This window comes from Hyla sarda, chromosome 8, assembly GCF_029499605.1.
Source record: "Hyla sarda isolate aHylSar1 chromosome 8, aHylSar1.hap1, whole genome shotgun sequence".
In the NCBI taxonomy this organism is placed as follows: Eukaryota; Metazoa; Chordata; class Amphibia; order Anura; family Hylidae; genus Hyla; species Hyla sarda.
In genome coordinates this window covers 233,733,560-233,756,590 of record NC_079196.1, presented here as the reverse complement: position 1 = coordinate 233,756,590, position 23,031 = coordinate 233,733,560, and the positions used below count along the sequence as shown (strand labels likewise).

Sequence of the window (23,031 nt, the reverse complement as noted above, 5' to 3'; positions counted from 1 at the left end):
GCATGCACACATACATAAACATAAAAGTCCCTGTACATTAGTTTGGCAGTATAGTTCCCCCACATTAGGTTGGCAGTACAGTTCCCCCACATTAGGTTGGCAGTACAGTTCCCCAACATTAAGTGCAGTACAGTTCCCCCACATAAGGTGCAGTACAGTTCCCCCACATTAGGTGCAGTGCAGTTCCCCCCACATTAGATGCAGTACAGTTCCCCCACATTAGGTGCAGTACAGTTCCCCCACATTAGGTGCAGTACAGTTCCCCCACATTAGGTGTAGTACAGTTCCCCCACATTAGGTGCAGCACAGTTCCCCCACATTAGGTGCAATATAGTTCGCCCACATTAGGTGCAGTATAGTTCCCCCACAATAGGTGCAGTGGTTCTCCACATTAGGTTGGCAGTATAGTTCCCCCACATTAGGTGCAGTATACTTCCCCCACATTAGGCGCAGTATACTTCCCCCACATTAGGTGCAGTATACTTCCCCCACATTAGGTGCAGTATACTTCCCCCACATTAGGTGCAGTATAGTTCTCCCACATTAGGTGCAGCATAATTCCCCCACATTAGGTGCAGTATACTTCCCCCCACATTAGGTGCAGTACAGTTCCCCCACATTAGGTGCAGTACAGTTCCCCCACATTAAGTGCAGTATAGTTTCTCCACATTAGGTGCAGTACAGTTCCCCCACATTAGGTGCAGTATAGTTCCCCCACATTATGGTCAGTATAGTTCTCCACATTAGGTGCAGTATAGTTCCCCCACATTAGGTGCAGTATAGTTTCCCCACAGACATACAGCCTTCAGCCATATACAGTGTATGGCTGGAGGCTGTATGCCTATGTACTGGCCCACTTCAGCGTTCCGACCACCGCTCCTCCGGTCCTGCCTATAGACCATAGCAGTAGGTCCCGGGACTGGAGGAGCGGTGGTCGGAACACTGAAGATGAGGTGCTGCCAGCTCGTTCTCCTCGTCGATGCTCCGCTCCTCCATTGCTATGGGCGCACGCACGGGACGTCAGTGACATCCCTGCGTGCACTACCTCCCGGCGGCCCCTGCGTTTTTAAAGTTAACGCGGGGGCTGCCGCAGAAAGGTAACAGGGACATCCTTGTGTCCCGATAAGATCTTTGTAACAGGGGAATGTGACGGGGCCCCCCTGCGGGCTGTTCAGTGGCGGATGCGGATCCCCCCCCCTGGGCTTTATTAGGGTACGCCTATGTTTGCAACAGTTAAAGAGCCGCAGGTTGGACACCCCTTGGTATATAGGATGAAAGGCAGCACTGGTCATTAAAGGGTTAACCACAATGGCTGTTATAGACTATACACTGGTGTTTTCCAAGCAGGGTGCCTCCAGCTGTTGCAAAACTACAAATCCCAGCATGCCCGGACAGCCAAAGGCTGTCCGTGCATGCTGGAAGTTGTAGTTTTGCAACAGCTGGAGGCACCCTGCTTGGAAAACACTGCTATACACATGGTGGGGAGCAGAAGGGCACACACTATTAGTTACCACTTGGTCAGCAGCTCCCGGCTGCTTCTGTTATCCAAAAAGTTAAATGTCCGGTTCTCAAGGGGATGAAAAGTGAATTTAGCCCCAGGCACGTCCTGCGCCATCTTCCTGCTTCTTCTATTCTATTCTGCCGCCTCTGCGTCTCCATGGCAACAGACATCAGGCAATGTGCAGGAGAAAAGCTAGGCCGCCCGGGAAATGTGGCAGTGATGTGAACGTTCCGCCCACGTGGCAGGCGCTGTGTGAGCAGAGATAGAGGTAACCGGGACATCCTTGTGTCCCGAAAAGATCTTTGACGAGGAGCCCCCTGCGGGCTGCTAGGTAGAGGCCGCGGATCCCCCTCCTGGGCTTGATTAGGGTGTGCCCAGGCACACCCGGCACACCCCGTGCGCACGCCTATGCAGGTTACACTTTATAGAGGACAATACGGTCCGCTACTCAACCAGTATTAGGCACTAATAGCAGGTGATTATGGCTTTTAGTGCTCTGCTCACCCTAACTGGCTGGCTACTAGTGTTGCTCACGAATATTTGCAATGCAAATTTTATTCGCGAATATTGCATATTCACAAATTTGCAAATATTCGCGAATATAGCACTATATATTCGCAATTACGAATATATATATATATTTTTTTTTTTTGTTTGTTTTTCACAGTACACATCACAGTGATCATCCCTCTCTGCTTCCAGCTTGTGTGGTGTAAAGAAGGCTCTAATACTACTGTGTGAGATTGGCGTACGAATTTTCGCATATGCGAAAATAAACGTGAACATTACGAATATGCGAATTTAGCGAATATATGACGAATATTCGTCCATATATTCGTGAAATATCGCAAATTCGAATATGGCCTATGCCGCTCAACACTACTGGCTACTATCAGCTTTTCAGTTGTTATACACACCAGTGCTGCAATACACAGTCGCTGTGTACTACACCCATAATTGCTTCCCCCTTATACACCCTTATATAAAAGATGGGTTTTTGTTTCAAGTCCAATGCAAGCATATGGGACATCCAGTACCTTACTCTACAAGCTCTGCCCTGCATCTCCTGGTGAATGTGTCAATCCGGTTTGCAAGCCATACCCCATCTCACAAAGACACGCCCACATTTTAAGCCTCACCCCTTTTATTATCTACTTCGTTCTGACTAATGGCAGGAGATAGAAGGAGATCGCAGCTCTGCGACCTCACTCCTATCCCTTAGGCCGATCGGGGCTGTCGCTGACAACTCCGATCATCCCTATTTTCTGGGTGATCGGGTCACCAGAGACCCGATCAGCCCGGAATTGGAGAAAATCACATGTCTGAATTGACATGCGATTTTCTCCGATCGCCGACATGGGGGGTCTCAGGACCGGGGTGCCTGCTGAATGATTTCAGCAGTCATCCCGATCCGGTCCCCAACTGGCTAGCGGCGGGGACCGGAATTCCCACAGGCGTATGCATACGCCCTGCGTCCTTGATGAAACCTGATGAAACCGCGCAAGCGCAGTGAAACGCTTCGCATTGGATTAAATCTGTTCGCTACACACCTGGCTCTATTGTCCTCTCCTTGGTCAGCGCCGATATTCCCATCCCTTCCGAAGTTCGCCTTACATCTCTCCATAATCTCAGCTGCGACACTCCAGACATCTGATGCACAGAGCGAACTTCGCTCCATACCAAGTGACTGGCGTTCCGGGTGGAGGCTCCTGACGTCATGGTCACGCCCCACTTGTGTCAATCCCCCTCCCATAGACCTGCATTGTGGGTGACATCACGAGCGGGGCATGGCCATGATGTCATGAGCCTCCGGCGCTGCACCCAATGCTCTAAAAATGCTGGGTGATGCAGGGAGATCGCTGGGGTCCCCAGCGGCGGGACCCCCACGATCAGACATCTTATCCCCTATCCAAAGGATGTCTAGGGGGGAGTACTCCTTTAAGAGTTGAGAAGTAACTGGTAACTTGTCACAGTCCCTCCCTCACCTACGTTTTATCAGGTTGCTCTAAGACACCATAATCTTACAGGGCATCAAGAAGGATGTTCCCAGACATCAGTCCATCACTCGACTAGGTCAGCCCAGAGGATACCACTGGCGGTGGTTTAATTCCTGTAGCAGGAAACGTTAGACAGGTTGAAGCTTTATCGCCTTGTCACGGAATGTCGTGGCTTGGGGCAATCTCCCAGTGAAGGAGTGAGAGCTGATGGAGGTGTGCTCCGACTAGAGGCCAGATCCTGACTGAAAATGTGCGTTAGGATTCTCCCTTGTCCCTGGGACTGGAGTGGAGATGGGACAGTCCTCAGCCCTCATTGGTTGAGGAATAGACATGTGACATATTAACACTACTTGTGCAGAAAGCATTGACTCAAGTAAAAGTTTTACACTAGAAACAAAAAAAAAGAAATAGTGTAGCTCACTGTGGTGAAAGATGTACCCAAGGAGATGGTGTTACCTACAACCCCAAAAGGTCTCCACAGTGAGCTACGCCTCTTAGTAAAATGTTTACACTAGAGTTAGGCTCCGTGGATGCAGTAAACAAATAAAGACATGGAAAAAATACATTTGCATAAAAATACTATTAAAGAAATAGACCTGAAAAAGAGATAGACACCTTTGAGGCTACAGCCACCCAAACAGTGTTCAAGACACCACACTGAGCCTAACAACAGGCAGTGAACTGCGGATTGCAGGGAAGAGAGACATCTATTGGACAAGACATTAGAGATATTTTTTTGGGGTTAAGAGACATTTTTGGAACATGAAGTGATAGAATATGTTACAGATCACATGGGGGGGGGGGCAGTGACACAACAGGAACTGTCAAGTTATTTTATATTTTTGATTTCCAGTCCCAACTGATGGAATCTTCTTGGATGAAAAACCTTGAATATCTTCAATAAATTCCAGGGTTTCTCAGTGCATTATCCAGGCGGCGGGGTAGAGATTGTGATGGGACAACGAGGCCACATGTCTGGTCCCAAGAAGATCTGTTATGGTTCAGGCAAGTAACGGCTGAAAAAACAAAGAGAAGTGGATTATAGTGCCAGAACGACTGTATCACAATATATAGATATAGATAATAGGAAATCTATATTACTGAGAGGATGGTTATACATGAGGGCATTGATGGGAACAGGGGCTGGCGGAGACTTTAGGGTATGAGGGCCCTGACCGAGAGCTCAGCACCCCCCCCCCCCCCCCCATGTGTACAGTCAGGGATGTCACTTTATATAAAGGAGTTCACCATTCTGTCCTATTGATGTTCATATGTGATCAGCAGAATGACTGATGATGAGATATGGATCAGCAAAGATGAAGGCTGTAATGTAGGAAATATGGAAGGGTCTGATGAGCCAAGATGGTGGCGGTAGATCTGCGCACCTGCTCCAGGGCCGCTCTTCTGGCAGACCATACAGGTAGATCGCCAATATCAGAGCACTGAACAGTGATAGCAATAGAAACATTGATATAAACAGTCCATTGTGGGGAATAAAAAAAAAAAAAAGTAATAAAACTGTTTTAAAAAAAAAAGTGAATAAGTTCCTGCGCAATAATAAATGAAATCACCATTGTTTCACATGTCCATAAGGGGTTAACATAGTATGTAATATTATAAATATCCTTTATACTTTTATTATCTCCACTACCTGTTGAATTTAGACAGTATTCCACTGGGTCTGTTTGAGGGGTGTGACCTCTGCACAGGGGGTGTGGCTTCCAGTAAAGGGCGTGGCTTTACATGTGAAACGAAGTCCAAAAAATTTGCCAGATTCGGGTGGATATTTAGGCACAGATTAAAGGGGTACTCCACTCCCCAGGGTTTGGAACATTTAGTTCCGAATGCTGGGTGTGGGCTTCGGGGGTCGTCAAGCCCCCTCATAGTGTCATGCCCCCGTCCCTCAATGCAAGTCTATGGGAGGGGGCTGATGGCCGTCAGAGGGGCAGGACATGACGTCACGAAGGCGGCGTGGTGACCCCCGAAGCCCGCACCCAGCACTTGGAAATAAATGTTCCAAACACTGGGGAGTGGAATACCCCTTTAAGCCAACTAACAGATTTGATCAAAACATGCAGCAGATTTATCAGGGAGCCGGGGTCATGCAATACATTTGGCGCAATCTCCCCCATAATTTTATTATCCATAAAGATTTGGCACCCTTCAGTGCACAGAATGTTTTATATATTTGACAAAATTTCTGGCTTCATCCTGTACAATCGGCTGAAATACAGGACGGGTAGAAGATACTTCACCTCATCCAGTTCTCCTCTTATTCTTCTTCCAAACATCTAAAAAAAATAAAGAGAATGTTCATCATCTGCCTCAGAGATGGCAAAGATATGAAGACACAAGAGTCACATGACACAACCTGTGATCTGATGTCACATGACACAACCTGTGATCCAATGTCACATGACACAACCTGTGATCCAATGTCACATGACACAACCTGTGATCCAATGTCACATGACACAACCTGTGATCCAGTGTCACATGACACAACCTGTGATCCAATGTCACATGACACAAACTGTGATCCAATGTCACATGACACAAACTGTGATCCAATGTCACATGACACAAACTGTGATCCGGTGACACAATCTGTGATCCGCTGTCACATGACACAAACTGTGATCCAATGTCACATGACACAACCTGTGATCCAATGTCACATGACACAACCTGTGATCCAATGTCACATGACACAACCTGTGATCCAGTGTCACATGACACAACACGTGATCCGGTGTCACATGACACAACCTGTGATGTAGTGTTGTGTAGGTTTCTTTGTGGGTTTTAATTCCCTACAAATTTATTTTCCACAGTATTTACTAAGGTTTCCCTACATTTTCCACTTTCCCTGCATTTTGCTTTTTTTTTACACCCGCTCTGATCTGTCAGGTTTTTCCTCAGCTGAAATCCACCACATTTTAGGTGGAAACCTTAGTAAATATGTTGGGTTTTTGTGAAAATGTCGGGAACACGCCTTTTTGGTGACCACGACCCCTTTTCCTGATGGCCACGCCCCTTTTTCAGTTTTCTTAGCAAAATGGAGAGTTAGTCTGTTTTCTTTTTCAATTCTGGGGCAAATTCTCATAACCCGTTATTAATAATGGATGTTATTTAGTGATGGGAGAGGTAACGGGAGAAATAGTGCATGCATTATTAATAACGGGCTATGACGGGTTAAAACGGGTAATGTAAAAATCCCATAGACTATAATGGGATTTTATAACGCCCATTTTTAATGGTTTTGTGCGCAACCAAATGTACTTTGCAATGACACCTTTCATTTCACCATAAATTGTACAGCGCACAAAAAATATATATATCATTTTGGGAGAATTTTAAAACAAAACATTATTTTGCAACTTTAGGGATTCAATTTTTATGCAGTGGATTTTACAGTAAAACTAACACGTCTATTATATCTGTGGGTCGATACAGTTAAACTAATTCCCATGTTTATATAGTTAGGGGGGCCAAAAACTTCAGCTGTATGGGGACCCACAATTTCTGATGGCGGCCGTGTCCAGTGTCACATGATACAACATGGAGTCACAGCTCAGAGGAATAAACCAGAGATGAGATATTATAGAAGGACAAATATCTTACCGACACAGAACGGCGCAGAATTTCATCCACTTAGAAAAGGATCAAAATGTCCGTAAATATTTCTGCAGCCATAAAATTGTAAAGTGATCATATAATATAATGTAACCAAATCATAAAAGAAATCACATAGGGGGAGATTTATCAAAACCTGTCCAGAGGAAAAGTTGCCCAGTTGCCCATAGCAACCAATCAGATCGTTTCTTTCATTTTTAACAAGGCCTCTGCAAAATGAAAGAAGCAATCTGATTGGTTGCTATGGGCAACTGGGCAACTTTTCCTTTGCACAGGTTTTGATAAATCTCCCCCATAGTAACCAGAACGTATTATAACATTATATAAATAATAGGCCTAGATTTATTATTAGAAATGGGTGTGGCTTGTGATGCATTAATGAGCAATAAAGTTGTGATTCTGGCGTAGTCTAAGCCAAAAAACATTTGGTACAAAATTAGTGAATCATTTTGCCTCTATTCCAGAGTTTGGTGCAGAAGAAGCACAATTTTTGCACAATCAGTGACCTTTGGCTTGCAAAGACATTAGCAATAATTTGGTTATCTTATAGATCTGCGCCACGTTTCAAAAAGTGGGCGGGGCTTGGTATATAAGGGACTACCATAAAATAAATCACATAGTCACCAGAATGCATTGCGGGGACTCTCACAAAGAGCAGATTTATTAGGATTTACGGTTGAGGACTCGTTTCTTTCACAATCTCACATGAGTCAGGATCACACTTAGAAACTTGTTAACATCTACACATGACGTAAACCCAGAGAAACGGAACAGAACCAGATCTACACAGAGGGATAAACACCACCATAGAGATTGGTCTCGTTCCCTGAACCTGAGGGATTGGTGGAAGTGATGAGTGACAAACGAGAAGCAATAACACTGGTGGAATCATAATCATGATCACATAATAGTACAATGTACTCACATTACTGGAGACCCATCTGGTCATAGACGCCTGGAGAAAGAAACAGAGTTATAGCTGACAGGCAGAATGAGCATAAGGGTCCTGGAGCACCCCTAGAGGAGGGAGGTCACCATTACATCCTGAGGAAGAATAGAGGCCCAGAGCACCCGTAGAAGAGGGAGGTCACCAATACATCCTGAGGAAGAATAAAGGCCCAGAGCACCCCTAGAGGAGGGAGGTCACCTTACATCCTGAGGAAGAATAGAGGCCCAGAGCACCCATAGAAGAGTGAGGTCACCAATACATCCTGAGGAAGAATAAAGGCCCAGAGCACCCCTAGAGGAGGGAGGTCACCATTACATCCTGAGGAAGAATAAAGGCCCAGAGCACCCCTAGAGGAGGGAGGTTACCTTACATCCTGAGGAAGAATAGAGGCCCAGAGCACCCATAGAAGAGTGAGGTCACCAATACATCCTAGGAAGAATAAAGGCCCAGAGCACCCCTAGAGGAGGGAGGTCACCATTACATCCTGAGGAAGAATAGAGGCCCAGAGCACCCCTAGAGGAGGGAGGTCACCATTACATCCTGAGGAAGAATAAAGGCCCAGAGCACCCCTAGGGGAGGGAGGTCGCATTACATCTTGAGGAAGAATAGAGGCCCAGAGCACCCCTAGAGGAGGGAGGTCACCAATACATCCTAGGAAGAATAAAGGCCCAGAACACCCCTAGAGGAGGGAGGTCACCATTACATCCTGAGAAAGAATAGAGGCCCAGAGCACCCCTAGAGGAGGGAGGTCACCATTACATCCTGGGAAGAATAAAGGCCCAGATCACCCCTAGAGGAGGGAGGTCGCCATTACATCCTGGGAAGAATAGAGGCCCAGAGCACCCCTAGAGGAGGGAGGTCACCATTACATCCTGGGAAGAATAAAGGCCCAGATCACCCCTAGAGGAGGGAGGTCGCCATTACATCCTGGGAAGAATAGAGGCCCAGAGCACCCCTGGAAGAGGGAGGTCACCATGACATCCTGAGGAAGACTAGAGGCCCAGAACACCCCTGGAGGAATGAACATCTGTGTCAGCCTTAGACTAGGTTTCCACACAGCTTTTTTACCTGAAATAAATGCCAGAAAGAAAGGCCTAAAAGCTACCACTGCTAATTATTGTGGAAAATGTTTTTTTTTTTTTTTTTTTTTTTTAAACCTTTTGGCAGTTTTTCACTGCTTTCAGGGTACAACCTCATGGGTGGGATGAATAGTACCCGGCCCACGGAGTGTAAGGAGTTAAGTAGTGATGCATAACATCGCTTCTTACCTCATCAGCCATACAGTATATAGTAGTCCTATCATTTTTTAAGGATGGAAACAAAGACAAGAGTCCATCAAGTTCAACCTTTAAACCCTTCTGTGTTGATCCAGAAGAAGGCAACACAGGAGAAATTTAAGTTAAACTTGCTAAGTTTTTTTTTCAACAATACTAACTATGTATTTACTGTACACAGTACAGCCGGTGGAGGTAAGTAGTGATGCAGAGTGCACCACTGTATACTGTACCAGAGACAGGAGTCCCTGCTTTGAGTGGTTCCTGTCTGTTCTGTATACTTCTGTAGCCCCTCCTCTAGTGATGACATCATGGTCACTAGAGGCAGGACTGCAGACGATGACAGGAGTGAGGATGGTGAGTCAGACTGTTCAAAAAGTAAATAAAAATAGGTTGTTGGCGCTCACAGTCACAAATACCTAAGAGGTCAAAATTACAATATTGTGTATTCATGATCCACCATAACACATATTATCAATTTACTTAATATAACTGAGACCAATATGTTCAAAAAGTATGTGAGCACAGCCTTCATGTAACTTATGGATGCTCTCTCTAGGGTGAGAGCCCAAAATTTACTAACCCACTTGATTTGTTTTTTTGTTGTTGTTTTTTTCAGATCCAAGAAGGCAGTGGTTTATGTTGTATTCAGTGAAACACTGCAATTGTCTAAATTTTTTATTTTAATAAAACGGTTAATGAGGTCTGTGGGGGAGAATTTTTTGTAATCTTTTTTTTGTCGTAGATGTTGTGTTTTTAATTGACTTACTTTGCAGGCTTCATAGTGGAAGCCATCTTATAGACATAGCCTGATGCTTAGAATTAGCCCGTAAAACAGGTCTCACTAACCACCCTTCATTACCATAGTACGCACTGCTACATGGGTACTGGCAAGAGCCAGGTACCGTCAGGCCCAGATAATTAAAAATGGCGCTCTGGGCAGTAGCATGTTGGCATTATTTAGGCTGGGCCAAAATAAATGGTTCTTGCCACCATGGTAATGCCAGGCTGCTGCTGCTGCTGCTTGTTTTGCATCTAAAGTTATGAAAAAAATTATTATTATAAAAAAAAAAAATGTGGGGGGTCAGTGGGTTTGGCATTTCATATTTCCCTATTGACTCCCTGCTAACAGAGTGGGGCAGAGTGTATAGTAACCGAGGGGCTGTTATCTGAGGCCGCTCCGCTCTTCTCTCTCTCCTACATGTATTAGCTCCATGTCTTTCCACTTTCCCTATTTGTTTCCCCTCTGTAGTATTTGTATCCATCATGTTTCCTTGATCGGAGATCTATACGAGACATTACAGAGACTTATTTTGGTGCCGTTATTCTAGAGAAAGATTCTTACCAAATCATCACAGAAATTCCCTGGACCCCGAGACCCTGTAAGAGAGAAGAAGGCGATCATTGTTCTGCACCTCACACCGAACCCTTCTATATGATCCCCATGGAGATGTTACAATACGGCCCCACATGTTATACCAAAATCTGTCCATTGTCTAACATGTGGACATCTGTCAGAATGGGAGCAAACTAGAAAAGAGCAAAGTGATAAAGAAAACATTGAATTCACTAAAAATTTGCCTTTGGAATGACTCAAAATGGCAGCCACCATTCCAGAGATCAAAATAAGGGTTAAATGAGTCTTTAAGGGGGTCCTCTGCCCCTAGACATCTTACCCCCTATCCAATGGATAGGGGATAAGATGTCTGATCGCGGGGGTCCTGACGCTGGGGGTCCTGCAGCACCCCTGTCATCTGGTGCATGGAGCGAGCTTTGCTCCGTGCCTGATAACTGGTGATACATGGGCTAGAGGATCGTGACATTACGCCCTGCCCCCTCAATGCAAGTCTATGGGAGGGGGCGTGGTGGCTGCTACGCCCGCTCCCATAGACTTGCATTGAGGCGGTGGGTCGTGACATCATGAGGGGCGGAGCCATGACGTCATGATACTCAATCCCCTGTGTAGCCCACCATCAGCCACAGAGCGATCCTCGCTCCATGCAGCTGAACAACGGGCATGCTGCAGGAGAGATTGCGGGGGTCCCCAGCAGCAGGACCCCGCGATCAGACATCTTATCCCCTATCCTTTGGATAAGGGATAAGATGTCTAGGGGCAGAGTACACCTTTAAGTTAGGGTAAGTATTAAGGTTAGGTTGGGCTTAGGGTTGTGGTTACTGTGTTTTGGCATTAAAGAGCTTGGATACAGTTGGATACAGAGATAGGAGACCTCAGAGTGTAAAACACTTTTCAGGACACTTTCCAATCCAACAGCAGTTTTGACCGAATCAGAACCTGTAACTTATCCCCAACGCAGAGCACTTACCGGCAGAGATCAGGGCTTTGATGTCCTGCAGCTTTCTCTCCAGTAACTGCGGCTGCCTCTTCTCATTGCTGGAGACCAGTATCAGGTCCTGGGAATATTTCAGTATATCAGGCTGGGAGTCAATAATGCGGCATTTCTCCTCATAGTCGCTCTTCTCCAGGTCGTCCACCATCACGATAACGTTTACCCTGCCTTAAAGTGAAAGCTTCAGATAAAAAATATGTGAAAATGCATAAAAAAACGTCTCACCCTCTAACCGGGAAGTAATCCAGGTGCTGGGACAACCACAGTGCAGTGGACCCAACGGTTCAGAAGAAAGGATCCAGCGCTCCTTGGAAAGTGGATGAAATCAAAGCTTTATAGAATTCTTTAAAATCAGAATACAGTCATGTACCAACACAGCATAGCTCAGCTTTTGATAAAGCGCAATAATACGAAATGCGTCAAGCTGAGCTATGCTGTATTGGTACATGACTGTATCCTGATTTTAAAGAATTCTATAAAGCAATGATCTTATCCACTTTCCAAGGAGTGTTGGATCCTTTCTTCTGACTGCTAAAAAATATGGTTTAAATCTCCTGGAGATACATAATGTCTACCGGAGATCACATAAGGTCTACCAGAGATCACATAAGGTCTACCGGAGATTACATAAGGTCTACCGGAGATTACATAATGTTTACAGGAGATCACATAAGATCTACCAGAGATCACATAAGGTCTACCAGAGATCACATAAGGTCTACCAGAGATCACATAAGGTCTACCAGAGATTACATAATGTTTACAGGAGATCACATAAGGTCTACCAGAGATCAAATAAAGGTCTACCGGAGATCACATAATGTTTATCGGAGATCACATAAGGACTACCGGAGATCACATAAGATCTACCAGAGATCACATAAGGTCTACCAGAGATCACATAAGGTCTACCAGAGATCACATAAGGTCTACCGGAGATTACATAATGTTTACAGGAGATGACATAAGGTCTACCGGAGATCACATAAGGTCTACCGGAGATCACATAAGGTCTGCCAGAGATCACATAATGTCTACCGGAGATCACATAAGGTCTACCAGAGATCACATAAGGTCTACCAGAGATCACATAAGGTCTACCGGAGATTACATAATGTTTACAGGAGATGACATAAGGTCTACCGGAGATCACATAAGGTCTACCGGAGATCACATAAGGTCTGCCAGAGATCACATAATGTCTACCGGAGATCACATAAGGTCTACCAGAGATCACATAAGGTCTACCGGAGATCACACAAGGTCTACCGGAGATTACATAATGTTTACAGGAGATCACACAAAGTTAACTGAAGATCAACCAATGTCTAGGAGATCACATAATGTCTACCGGAGATTGACTACCGGAGATCACATAATGTCTACCGGAGATCACATAATGTCTACCGGAGATCACATAATGTCTACCGGAGATCACATGGGGGATATTTATCAAAACTGTCCAGAGGAAAAGTTTCTGAGTTGCCCAATTTCAGGCGCAAATTCAGGCGCAGACAGAATTTCAGGCGCAATGCGCCTGAAAATGACGCACGACCCGACAAAACATGTCTGGTTTGCAATAGTAAATGAGGGCCAATGTTTACAGGAGATCACACAAAGTTAACTGAAGATAAACCAATGTCTACCGGAGATCACATAATGTCTATGGGAGATCATAAAATGTCTGTGGGAGATCATACAATTGTGGTGTTCCGGTACCGTATTGCATCCAGTACCTAGTGTAGAGGTCCCCAAAGTCAGAGTAACTGCATTCAGGTAGGGTTCCTCAGGTGGGACAGCCCCTAGTCGCCTCTCCTTAAGTATAACTTTAATATTAGTAAATGTATATGTTTGATAATTATAGCTATATTCTATAGAAATGTATAGTACTTACCTTGTTTAGCGTCGCGGGACCTTCGGTCAGGTGACCATGCTAGTAGCCTCTATGGTATGTTGCAGGACCTTAGGAGGTCCTTGGGTCACGTGTTACCCACAAATCCCTGTAATGGTGATTGAAATCCGTTTGGACCAATTAGCATTAGTCCAGCCCCTGCCCATATAAAGGAGCTGCGTCCAATTATCGCTCTCTTGAGTTGCTGCTCTCGTGGACGCCGGACTAACAGGATGGTGTGCTATGCAACTTTCAAAGAAACGCTAGACCTCAAAACCTACGGCCTCAGCAGAACCAAAATCGTGAGTTCTAATCTAATTCCTGCTAATACTAGCCTGACTACCGGACCGCAACTAACCCCTAAATCCAGTGGAACAGCGCAATAGACTAAAAGACTCTTAAAGCTAAAGTCCCGACCATTGTCAATCTCCAAAGGAAGCTGTTGTTATGATAAGAGACTGTTGTGTTGATGAAGTGTACAGAAACTCTTCAGTAAAAGTTAACGCTGTTTACAGAAGCTTTCCGGTTGTGGACAATCCATTATTACTATCAACTTAAACTCAGTATCACCTACCTCCCTATCGTTCCTGGGAAGGGTGGCGGTAGGAAAAGCTTTATTGAGGAGCCCACACCCTGGCATCACAAATAGCAAGGGTTAACAAGCACCCTTTAAATACCCGCACAGCTACACTCCTCATACCCTACTTCCCCCACAAGCTCACCACACAATATATACTGGAGATCACACAATGTCTACCAGAGATCAACCAATGTCTACCAGAGATCGCAAAATGTCTATGATCACACAATGTCTGCGGGAGATCATAAAATGTCTACCGGAGATCACACAATGTCTGCGGGAGATCATTCAATGTATACCGGAGATCACACGATGTCTACCAGAGATCATACAAAGATAACTGAAGATCAACCAATGTCTACCAGAAATAACACAATGTCTATGATCACACAATGTCTATGGGAGATCATACAATGTCTATGGGAGATCCCACAATGTCTATGGGAGATCATACAATGTCTACTGGAGATCACACAATGTCTACCGGAGATCAGAAAAAGTCTAACGAAAATCACACAATGTTTATGATTTTATTATGTCTATCACAGATCACACAAAGTCAACTGAAGATCAATTAAAGGGGTACTCCACTGCCCCAGCATTCGGAACATTGAGTTCTGGGTGTAGACTGGGGGGGGGGGGGGGGGGGTGGGTCGTGATGTCACGGCCACACCCCTCAAGACATCACACAGTCTATGGGAGGGGGCGTGGCACAGCACAGACCCAGCATTTAGAACATAATGTTCCGAATGCTGGGGCAGTGGAGTACCCCTTTAATGTTATTTTATGTCTTTGAGAAATCACACAATATCTCAGAGATCACACAATGTCATTCGGAGATCACACAATGTCTACCAGAGATCACACAATGTCTATCGGAGATCACACAATGTCTATCGGAGATCACACAATGTCTACCGGAGATCATACAATATCTAATGAAGATCACACACAGTCTATGATCACACAATGTCAATGGGAGATCACACAATGTCTACCGGAGATAACACAATGTCTATGATCACACAATGTCCATGACCACACAATGTCTGTCGGAGATAACACAATGTCTATGATCACACAATGTCTACCGGAGATAACACAATTTCTATGACCACACAATGTCTGTCGGAGATCACACAATGTCTGTCAGAGATCACACAATGTCTACCGATGATCATACAATATCTAATGAAGATCACAAAATGTCTATGAGAGATCACAAAAGATCTATGATGGATCACACAATGTCTACCGGAGATCACATAATGTCTATGATCACACAATGTCTATGATCACACAAGGTTTGTCGGAGATCACACAATGTCTACCGAAAATCACACAATAGCCCTCATTTACAAATGTCAACCCGACTTTTTTTGTCGGGTTGTGCGACCAAATTTGTGTCGCAAAACCTGACAAAATATATCATCACTCCAAGTGTTTTTAAACCAGTCAAAATGGGCGTGGTTATCACAAAAATGGTCGTGTTCCCAACAAAAAAGAAAAAACAAAGGGAAAACCTGTGAATTTTTCTTCACCAAAATCTGACAGCTCTGAGCTGTCGGGAAATTACTGAAAACCGTGTGAATCCTACCCCCATCATGGAACAGAGTCTGTTCCATGTTGGGGGTAGTAGTACAGGGGAAAAGGGGTTGATCGCATCAGGTCTCACTTCTGAGACCCGATCCGATCAAAAGTTATTAAGCAGGGGAGCGGGCGGCGTGCTCTGCTCCCCAGCGATGTACGATGTATTTTACTTTCATTTTCAAATTCCCTGCCAGGATCCCTGAATGGCCGGTACTGAAGAACCAATCAGGGATCCCGGTGGGGTTCTAAAATAGAAGAACTGCGGAAGGGAAAGATATAAAGAATTGCTGGGGGGAATGTATATGTCTGACTCCCCACAGCTTCTATATATATATCTTGCCCCCTGCTTCGCTATATGTCTTGTCCCCCGCCTCGCATGTGTATATATATATCGCACAATGTCTACCGGAGATCACAAAATGTCTGCTGGAGATCACACAATGTCTACTGGAGATCACACAATGTCTACGGGAGATCACACAATGTCTACGGAAGATCACACAATGTCTACCGGAGATCACACAATGTCTATGATCACACGATGTCTGCTGGAGTTCACACAATGTCTGCTGGAGATCACACAATGTCTGCTGGAGATCACACAATGTCTGTCGGAGATTACACAATGTCTGTCGGAGATCACACAATGTCTGTCGGAGATCACACAATGTCTGTCGGAGATCGCACAATGTCTGTCTATGGGAGATCGCACAATGTCTGTCGGAGATCGCACAATGTCTGTCGGAGATCGCACAATGTCTGTCGGAGATCGCACAATGTCTGTCGGAGATCGCACAATGTCTGTCGGAGATCGCACAATGTCTGTCGGAGATCGCACAATGTCTGTCGGAGATCGCACAATGTATTTCGGAGATCTCACAATGTATGTCGGAGATCTCACAATGTCTGTCGGAGATCTCACAATGTATGTCGGAGATCTCACAATGTCTGTCGGAGATCGCACATTGTCTGTTGGAGATCACACATTGTCTGTTGGAGATCACACATTGTCTGTTGGAGATCGCACAATGTCTGTTGGAGATCACACAATGTCTATGGGAGATCGGACAATGTCTGTTGGAGATCACACGATGTCTATGGGAGATCACACAATGTCTTTGGGAGACCACACAATGTCTATGGGAGATCACACAATGGGCCTCATTTACTAAGAGTTTTGGGTTTTTACTAGTTGGAAAAGTTGTTTCAGACATGCAGGATTCCTCTCTATTCACTATTGGGAAAAGTCGGGAACATTTTCTGACCAGCTTTTTCTAGGTCGATATTTCCAGCCATTTACCCACAGGATTTTCTGTGAATTCCATAGTAAATCGGTCGGGTTGTGAAACCACGCCCCTTTTTGACCGACAGCGCCCCCTTTGCGACAGATCCCGCCCCTTTTCGGGTTTGTCGGGTTTTTCAGGTGCACACTGTCGCACACTGGCACACACTGGCGCAGACATGTCTCAGACAAAATAACCAGACAAAAACTGGTCGGTTTCAGCTTAGTAAATGAGGCTCAATGTCTACTGGAGATCACACAATGTCGGAGATCGCACAATGGCCCTCATTTACTATTCTAAACCCGACCTCTTTTGTCTGGGTTTTTTGTCGCATCTTTGTCTGCGCCATGTCGCAGACATCGTGCGCCAGTCTGCGACACGATGCAACATTTTTTCCCGACGGACCCGATGTGGATTCTCCCAAACCCGAAAAAGGGGTGTAACCCGACATTTCTGAGCTTTCCCTCGTATTTATAAAGGTTTCCAACCCGAATTTGTTGAATTGTTGTGGATTTTTTCCCGACAGCTCAGAGGAGTTGGAAACCAAAACCAACAAAACCCACGTGCGACAAACAGGATGCGACATAATAATAAATATCAGGGGGAAAAAGCAATCGGGTAAGAAAGCAAGATAGACTTACAACCCGATTTTCTTAGTAAATGAGGGCCAATGTCTGTCGGAGATCACACAATGTCTATGATACATGATATCTATGATTACAAGGATAAATACTTCCCTGATCCCCGATACAATGTAACATAACGTAAATACAGACTCTACCTCTAGAAGAAGACATGAGCTCCAGCTGCTCATCATAGATGGAGTCCGTCACGTTGGTGATGTTGATTCTGCCGTGGTTCTTAGTGTGATACAAAATGCCGAAGTCACAACTTTGGACGGCTTCTCGGAAGCGATTCTGATCTCTGTTAGATATGTACACCGACCTGGACTCCATCACAAGGTTTTTAAACATGGCGGAATTTAGGGAAGTTGTCAGCCATTCATAGTCCTCAGAAGCCGAGCGAGAGAAAATCCCGACAACACGACGGGAGGGGGAGGGACCACAAATCTGTCCGACATAAAAAAACACAATAGTTATGACTGCAGTAATATTTACTGTAATGACCAACCAACCACCACCTCGTCCTTACCATAGAGAAAATGTATCTTATCACCAGCCCCAAAACGGCACAAGGGAAGCAGACGGCTGAGACCTGAGGAGAGAAGTTCCCCACAGTGGTGAGTAACGGCTGCACTGGGAGACCGGCGGCAACATCCAGGGGACATATACAGGACCACACATCTTACCAGGTCACCGAAACAGGACATGATGGCACCGTGTCCGGCCTTTTGTAGAAAGACAAAGAGATACATAAGGGCCGAGCCACTATAGAAATTCTTATTTCGTGCTGAATTGTACTACAGAAACAAGTGTCCTAAATATGGGAGGAAGATGACCCAGAACTCCTCTACAGCTGCCCCATGTGCTGTGTGCCCTCTAGGGGCCACATACGTGCACTAGCTGCAACCTGAAGGGCCATAGTGCTCTCCACTTCTCCCTGCCTTTAATTACCCTTTTAAGGCTGCTCTACCCTCCCCCATGTCTGAGCAATGTTGTGGTTCTGCCTGTTAACCTGTCATTACCTCTTGTGTCACCACTTACTGATCTTTGCCTGACCCTTGTGTAGTTACTGACCCTTCTCTACCTGACCCTTGTGTGGTCACTGAGTCTTCTCTGCCTGACCCTTGTGTAGTCACTGACTCTTCTCTACCTGACCCTTGTGTAGACACTGACTCTCCTCTGCCTGACCCTTGTGTAATCACTGACTCTTCTCTGCCTGACCCTTGTGTAATCACTGACTCTCCTCTGCCTGACCCTTGTATAGTCACTGACTCTTTCTGTCTGACCCTTGTGTAGTCACTGACTATTCTCTGCCTGACCCTTGTGTAATCACTGCCTCTTCTCTGCCTGACCCTTGTGTAATCACTGACTCTTCTCTGCCTGACCCTTGTGTAATCACTGACTCTTTCTGCCTGACCCTTGTGTAGTCACTGACTATTCTCTGCCAGACCCTTGTGTAGTCACTGACTCTTCTCTGCCTGACCCTTGTGTAATCACTGACTCTCCTCTGCCTGACCCTTGTGTAGTCACTGACTCTCCTCTGCCTGACCCTTGTGTAATCACTGATTCTTCTCTGCCTGACCCTTGTGTAGTCACTGACTCTTCTCTGCCTCACCCAGACAAAGGAGTGCATCAAACTGGATTCTCCTTCTGTTGCTACCAAAACATCATAATCTCTGCTACATCTACACCTCCAGGTGGGATAAATCTCCTGCTGCTGACCAGCGCCACCTACTGGAGCTGCTTTCTGCTACTATTTAACCCTCACCTGTGGTGTGTTTCCTGCTCCTGATCTGTTACCTCTGCCTGTATCGGGGGTGTCTGGTATCGGGGGTGTCTGGTATCGGGGGTGTCTGATCAGCTGCTACCTACATAAGGAACCCTCTTGGGGCAGCAGAAGACAAGATTTTGTACCCTGCAGCATCAGCATAATTGGAAGACACCAGCAGAATCTTGGGTAATGGCCTCACGTAACAATAATCTATAGTAAGTTATTTTTGGTGAACACAGGGACTATATATGAACCTGCACTGATCACTGATATTGTAGCTGAGTGAATTGTGGGAGAATTAATGTCCTGGAGGAGGAATCTGAATATTGTTATACGTTCATACTTGGCTGCTATGTGGTGTCTATTAATGTAATGAACTGAAATAATTTTAATTTGTAGCAATTCATTAGAAATAGTGTTGTATATAACAGCAGGGGGCGCCATAACATGTATATAACAGCAGGGAGCGCCATAACATGTATATAACAGCAGGGGGCGCCATAACATGTATATAACAGCAGGGGGCGCCATAACATGTATATAACAGCAGGGGGCGGTATAACATGTATATAACAGCAGGGGGCGGTATAACATGTATAACAGCAGGGGGCGGTATAACATGTATATAACAGCAGGGGGCGGTATAACATGTATAACAGCAGGGGGCGGTATAACATGTATATAACAGCAGGGGGCGGTATAACATGTATATAACAGCAGGGGGCGGTATAACATGTATAACAGCAGGGGGCGGTATAACATGTATAACAGCAGGGGGCGGTATAACATGTATAACAGCAGGGGGCGGTATAACATGTATAACAGCAGGGGGCGGTATAACATGTATAACAGCAGGGGGCGGTATAACATGTATATAACAGCAGGGGGCGATATAACATGTATAACAGCAGGGGGTGGTATAACATGTATATAACAGCAGGGGGCGATATAACATGTATAACAGCAGGGGGTGGTATAACATGTATATAACAGCAGGGGGCGGTATAACATGTATATAACAGCAGGGGGCGGTATAACATGTATAACAGCAGGGGGCGGTATAACATGTATATAACAGCAGGGGGCGGTATAACATGTATAACAGCAGGGGGGGGTATAACATGTATATAACAGCAGGGGGCGGTATAACATGTATAACAGCAGGGGGTGGTATAACATGTATATAACAGCAGGGGGCGGTATAACATGTATATAACACCAGGGGGCGGTATAACATGTATAACAGCAGGGGGCGGTATAACATGTATAACAGCAGGGGGCGGTATAACATGTATATAACAGCAGGGGGCGATATAACATGTATAACAGCAGGGGGTGGTATAACATGTATATAACAGCAGGGGGCGGTATAACATGTATATAACAGCAGGGGGCGGTATAACATGTATAACAGCAGGGGGCGGTATAACATGTATATAACAGCAGGGGGCGGTATAACATGTATAACAGCAGGGGGGGGTATAACATGTATATAACAGCAGGGGGGGGTATAACATGTATATAACAGCAGGGGGCGGTATAACATGTATAACAGCAGGGGGTGGTATAACATGTATATAACAGCAGGGGGCGGTATAACATGTATATAACACCAGGGGGCGGTATAACATGTATATAACACCAGGGGGCGGTATAACATGTATAACAGCAGGGGGCGGTATAACATGTATATAACAGCAGGGGGCGGTATAACATGTATAACAGCAGGGGGTGGTATAACATGTATATAACAGCAGGGGGCGGTATAACATGTATATAACAGCAGGGGGCGGTATAACATGTATATAACAGCAGGGGGCGGTATAACATGTATATAACAGCAGGGGGCGGTATAACATGTATATAACACCAGGGGGCGGTATAACATGTATATAACACCAGGGGGCGGTATAACATGTATAACAGCAGGGGGCGGTATAACATGTATATAACAGCAGGGGGCGGTATAACATGTATAACAGCAGGGGGCGGTATAACATGTATATAACAGCAGGGGGCGGTATAACATGTATAACAGCAGGGGGTGGTATAACATGTATATAACAGCAGGGGGCGGTATAACATGTATATAACAGCAGGGGGCGGTATAACATGTATAACAGCAGGGGGCGGTATAACATGTATAACAGCAGGGGGCGGTGTAACATGTATATAACAGCAGGGGGCGGTATAACAGCAGGGGGCGGTATACCATGTATAACAGCAGGGGGCGGTATAACATGTATATAACAGCAGGGGGCGGTATATACTTAGATACATGAATATTTGACCTTGATTATTGTGATGATTTGTCTGATGTTACATGGAATGGGCTGTAAGGGGTTAATCTGAATTTACAGCAGGAAGAATGTGGCGTCATCTCTGACCTGATAGTACAAAGTGCATGAAATCCTCTCTGTATACATAGGCTGCTCCCTCCATTATGGAAGGTCCGGGGTCCCCCACACTACTACCCCCACCATGATCATCACTCCCATCATCCTCTGCAGTATTCTCTCTTATACTCACGGACGGTCGTAGTTTCCTCTCAATTTCACAGAGTAAGATGGAAAGTGAAAGTGTAAAGAGCAGAAATGTATCCGCCCTCATATACCGCTACATGGGATCCACCCTGTTATATATAACACTAGAGGAGACGTCTACTGCTCCCTGTTATCAGCCACTTCACACTGGAGAGGGGAGGAACTGTATATAGTATGGGGGAGATGTATACAGTATGGGGGAGAAGTATATATTATGGGGGGGATGTATATATTATGGGGGAGCTGTATATATTATGGGGGAGCTGTATATATTATGGGGGAGATGTATATAGTATGGGGGAGAAGTATATATTATGGGGGGGATGTATATATTATAGGGGAGATGTATATATTATGGAGGAGATGTATATAGTATGGGGGAGCTGTATATATTATGGGGGAGATGTATATATTATGGGGGAGATGTATATATTATGGGGGGGATGTATATATTATGGGGAGCGGTATATATTATGGGGGAGCGGTATATATTATGGGGGAGCTGTATATATTATGGGGGAGCTGTATATATTATGGGGGAGATGTATATAGTATGGGGAGCGGTATATATTATGGGGGGGGATGTATATATTATGGGGGAGCTGTATATATTATGGGGGAGATGTATATATTATGGGGAGCGGTATATATTATGGGGGGGATGAATATATTATGGGGGAGCTGTATATATTATAGTGAGATGTATATATTATGGAGGATATGTATATATTATGGGGGAGATGTATATATTATGGGGGAGATGTATATATTATGGAGGAGATGTATATATTATGGAGGAGAATTATATATTATGGGGGGGATGTATATATTATGGGGGAGCTGTATATATTATGGGGGAGCTGTATATATTATGGGGGAGATGTATATAGTATGGAGGAGATGTATATATTATGGAGGAGATGTATATATTATAGGGGAGATGTATATATTATGGAGGAGATGTATATAGTATGGGGGAGCTGTATATATTATGGGGGAGATGTATATATTATGGGGGAGATGTATATATTATGGGGGAGATGTA

General features: G+C 45.1%; 1 protein-coding gene across 1 annotated transcript; it reads right to left on the bottom strand.

Moving 5' to 3' along the window:
* Positions 1-3,447: 3,447 nt before the first annotated feature.
* LOC130284120 (uncharacterized) lies at positions 3,448-21,989 on the bottom strand. The gene is made up of 10 exons (XM_056534143.1): positions 21,973-21,989; positions 18,359-18,397; positions 18,202-18,264; positions 17,831-18,119; positions 11,682-11,873; positions 10,703-10,737; positions 8,060-8,089; positions 7,123-7,152; positions 5,754-5,789; positions 3,448-4,514 (listed from the first exon to the last, which is right to left on the bottom strand). The coding sequence occupies exons 2-10, from the start codon at positions 18,377-18,379 to the stop codon at positions 4,500-4,502; spliced, it is 711 nt and encodes a 236-aa protein (XP_056390118.1). The 5' UTR covers positions 18,380-18,397; positions 21,973-21,989; the 3' UTR covers positions 3,448-4,499.
* Between the last annotated feature and the right edge of the window lie 1,042 nt (positions 21,990-23,031).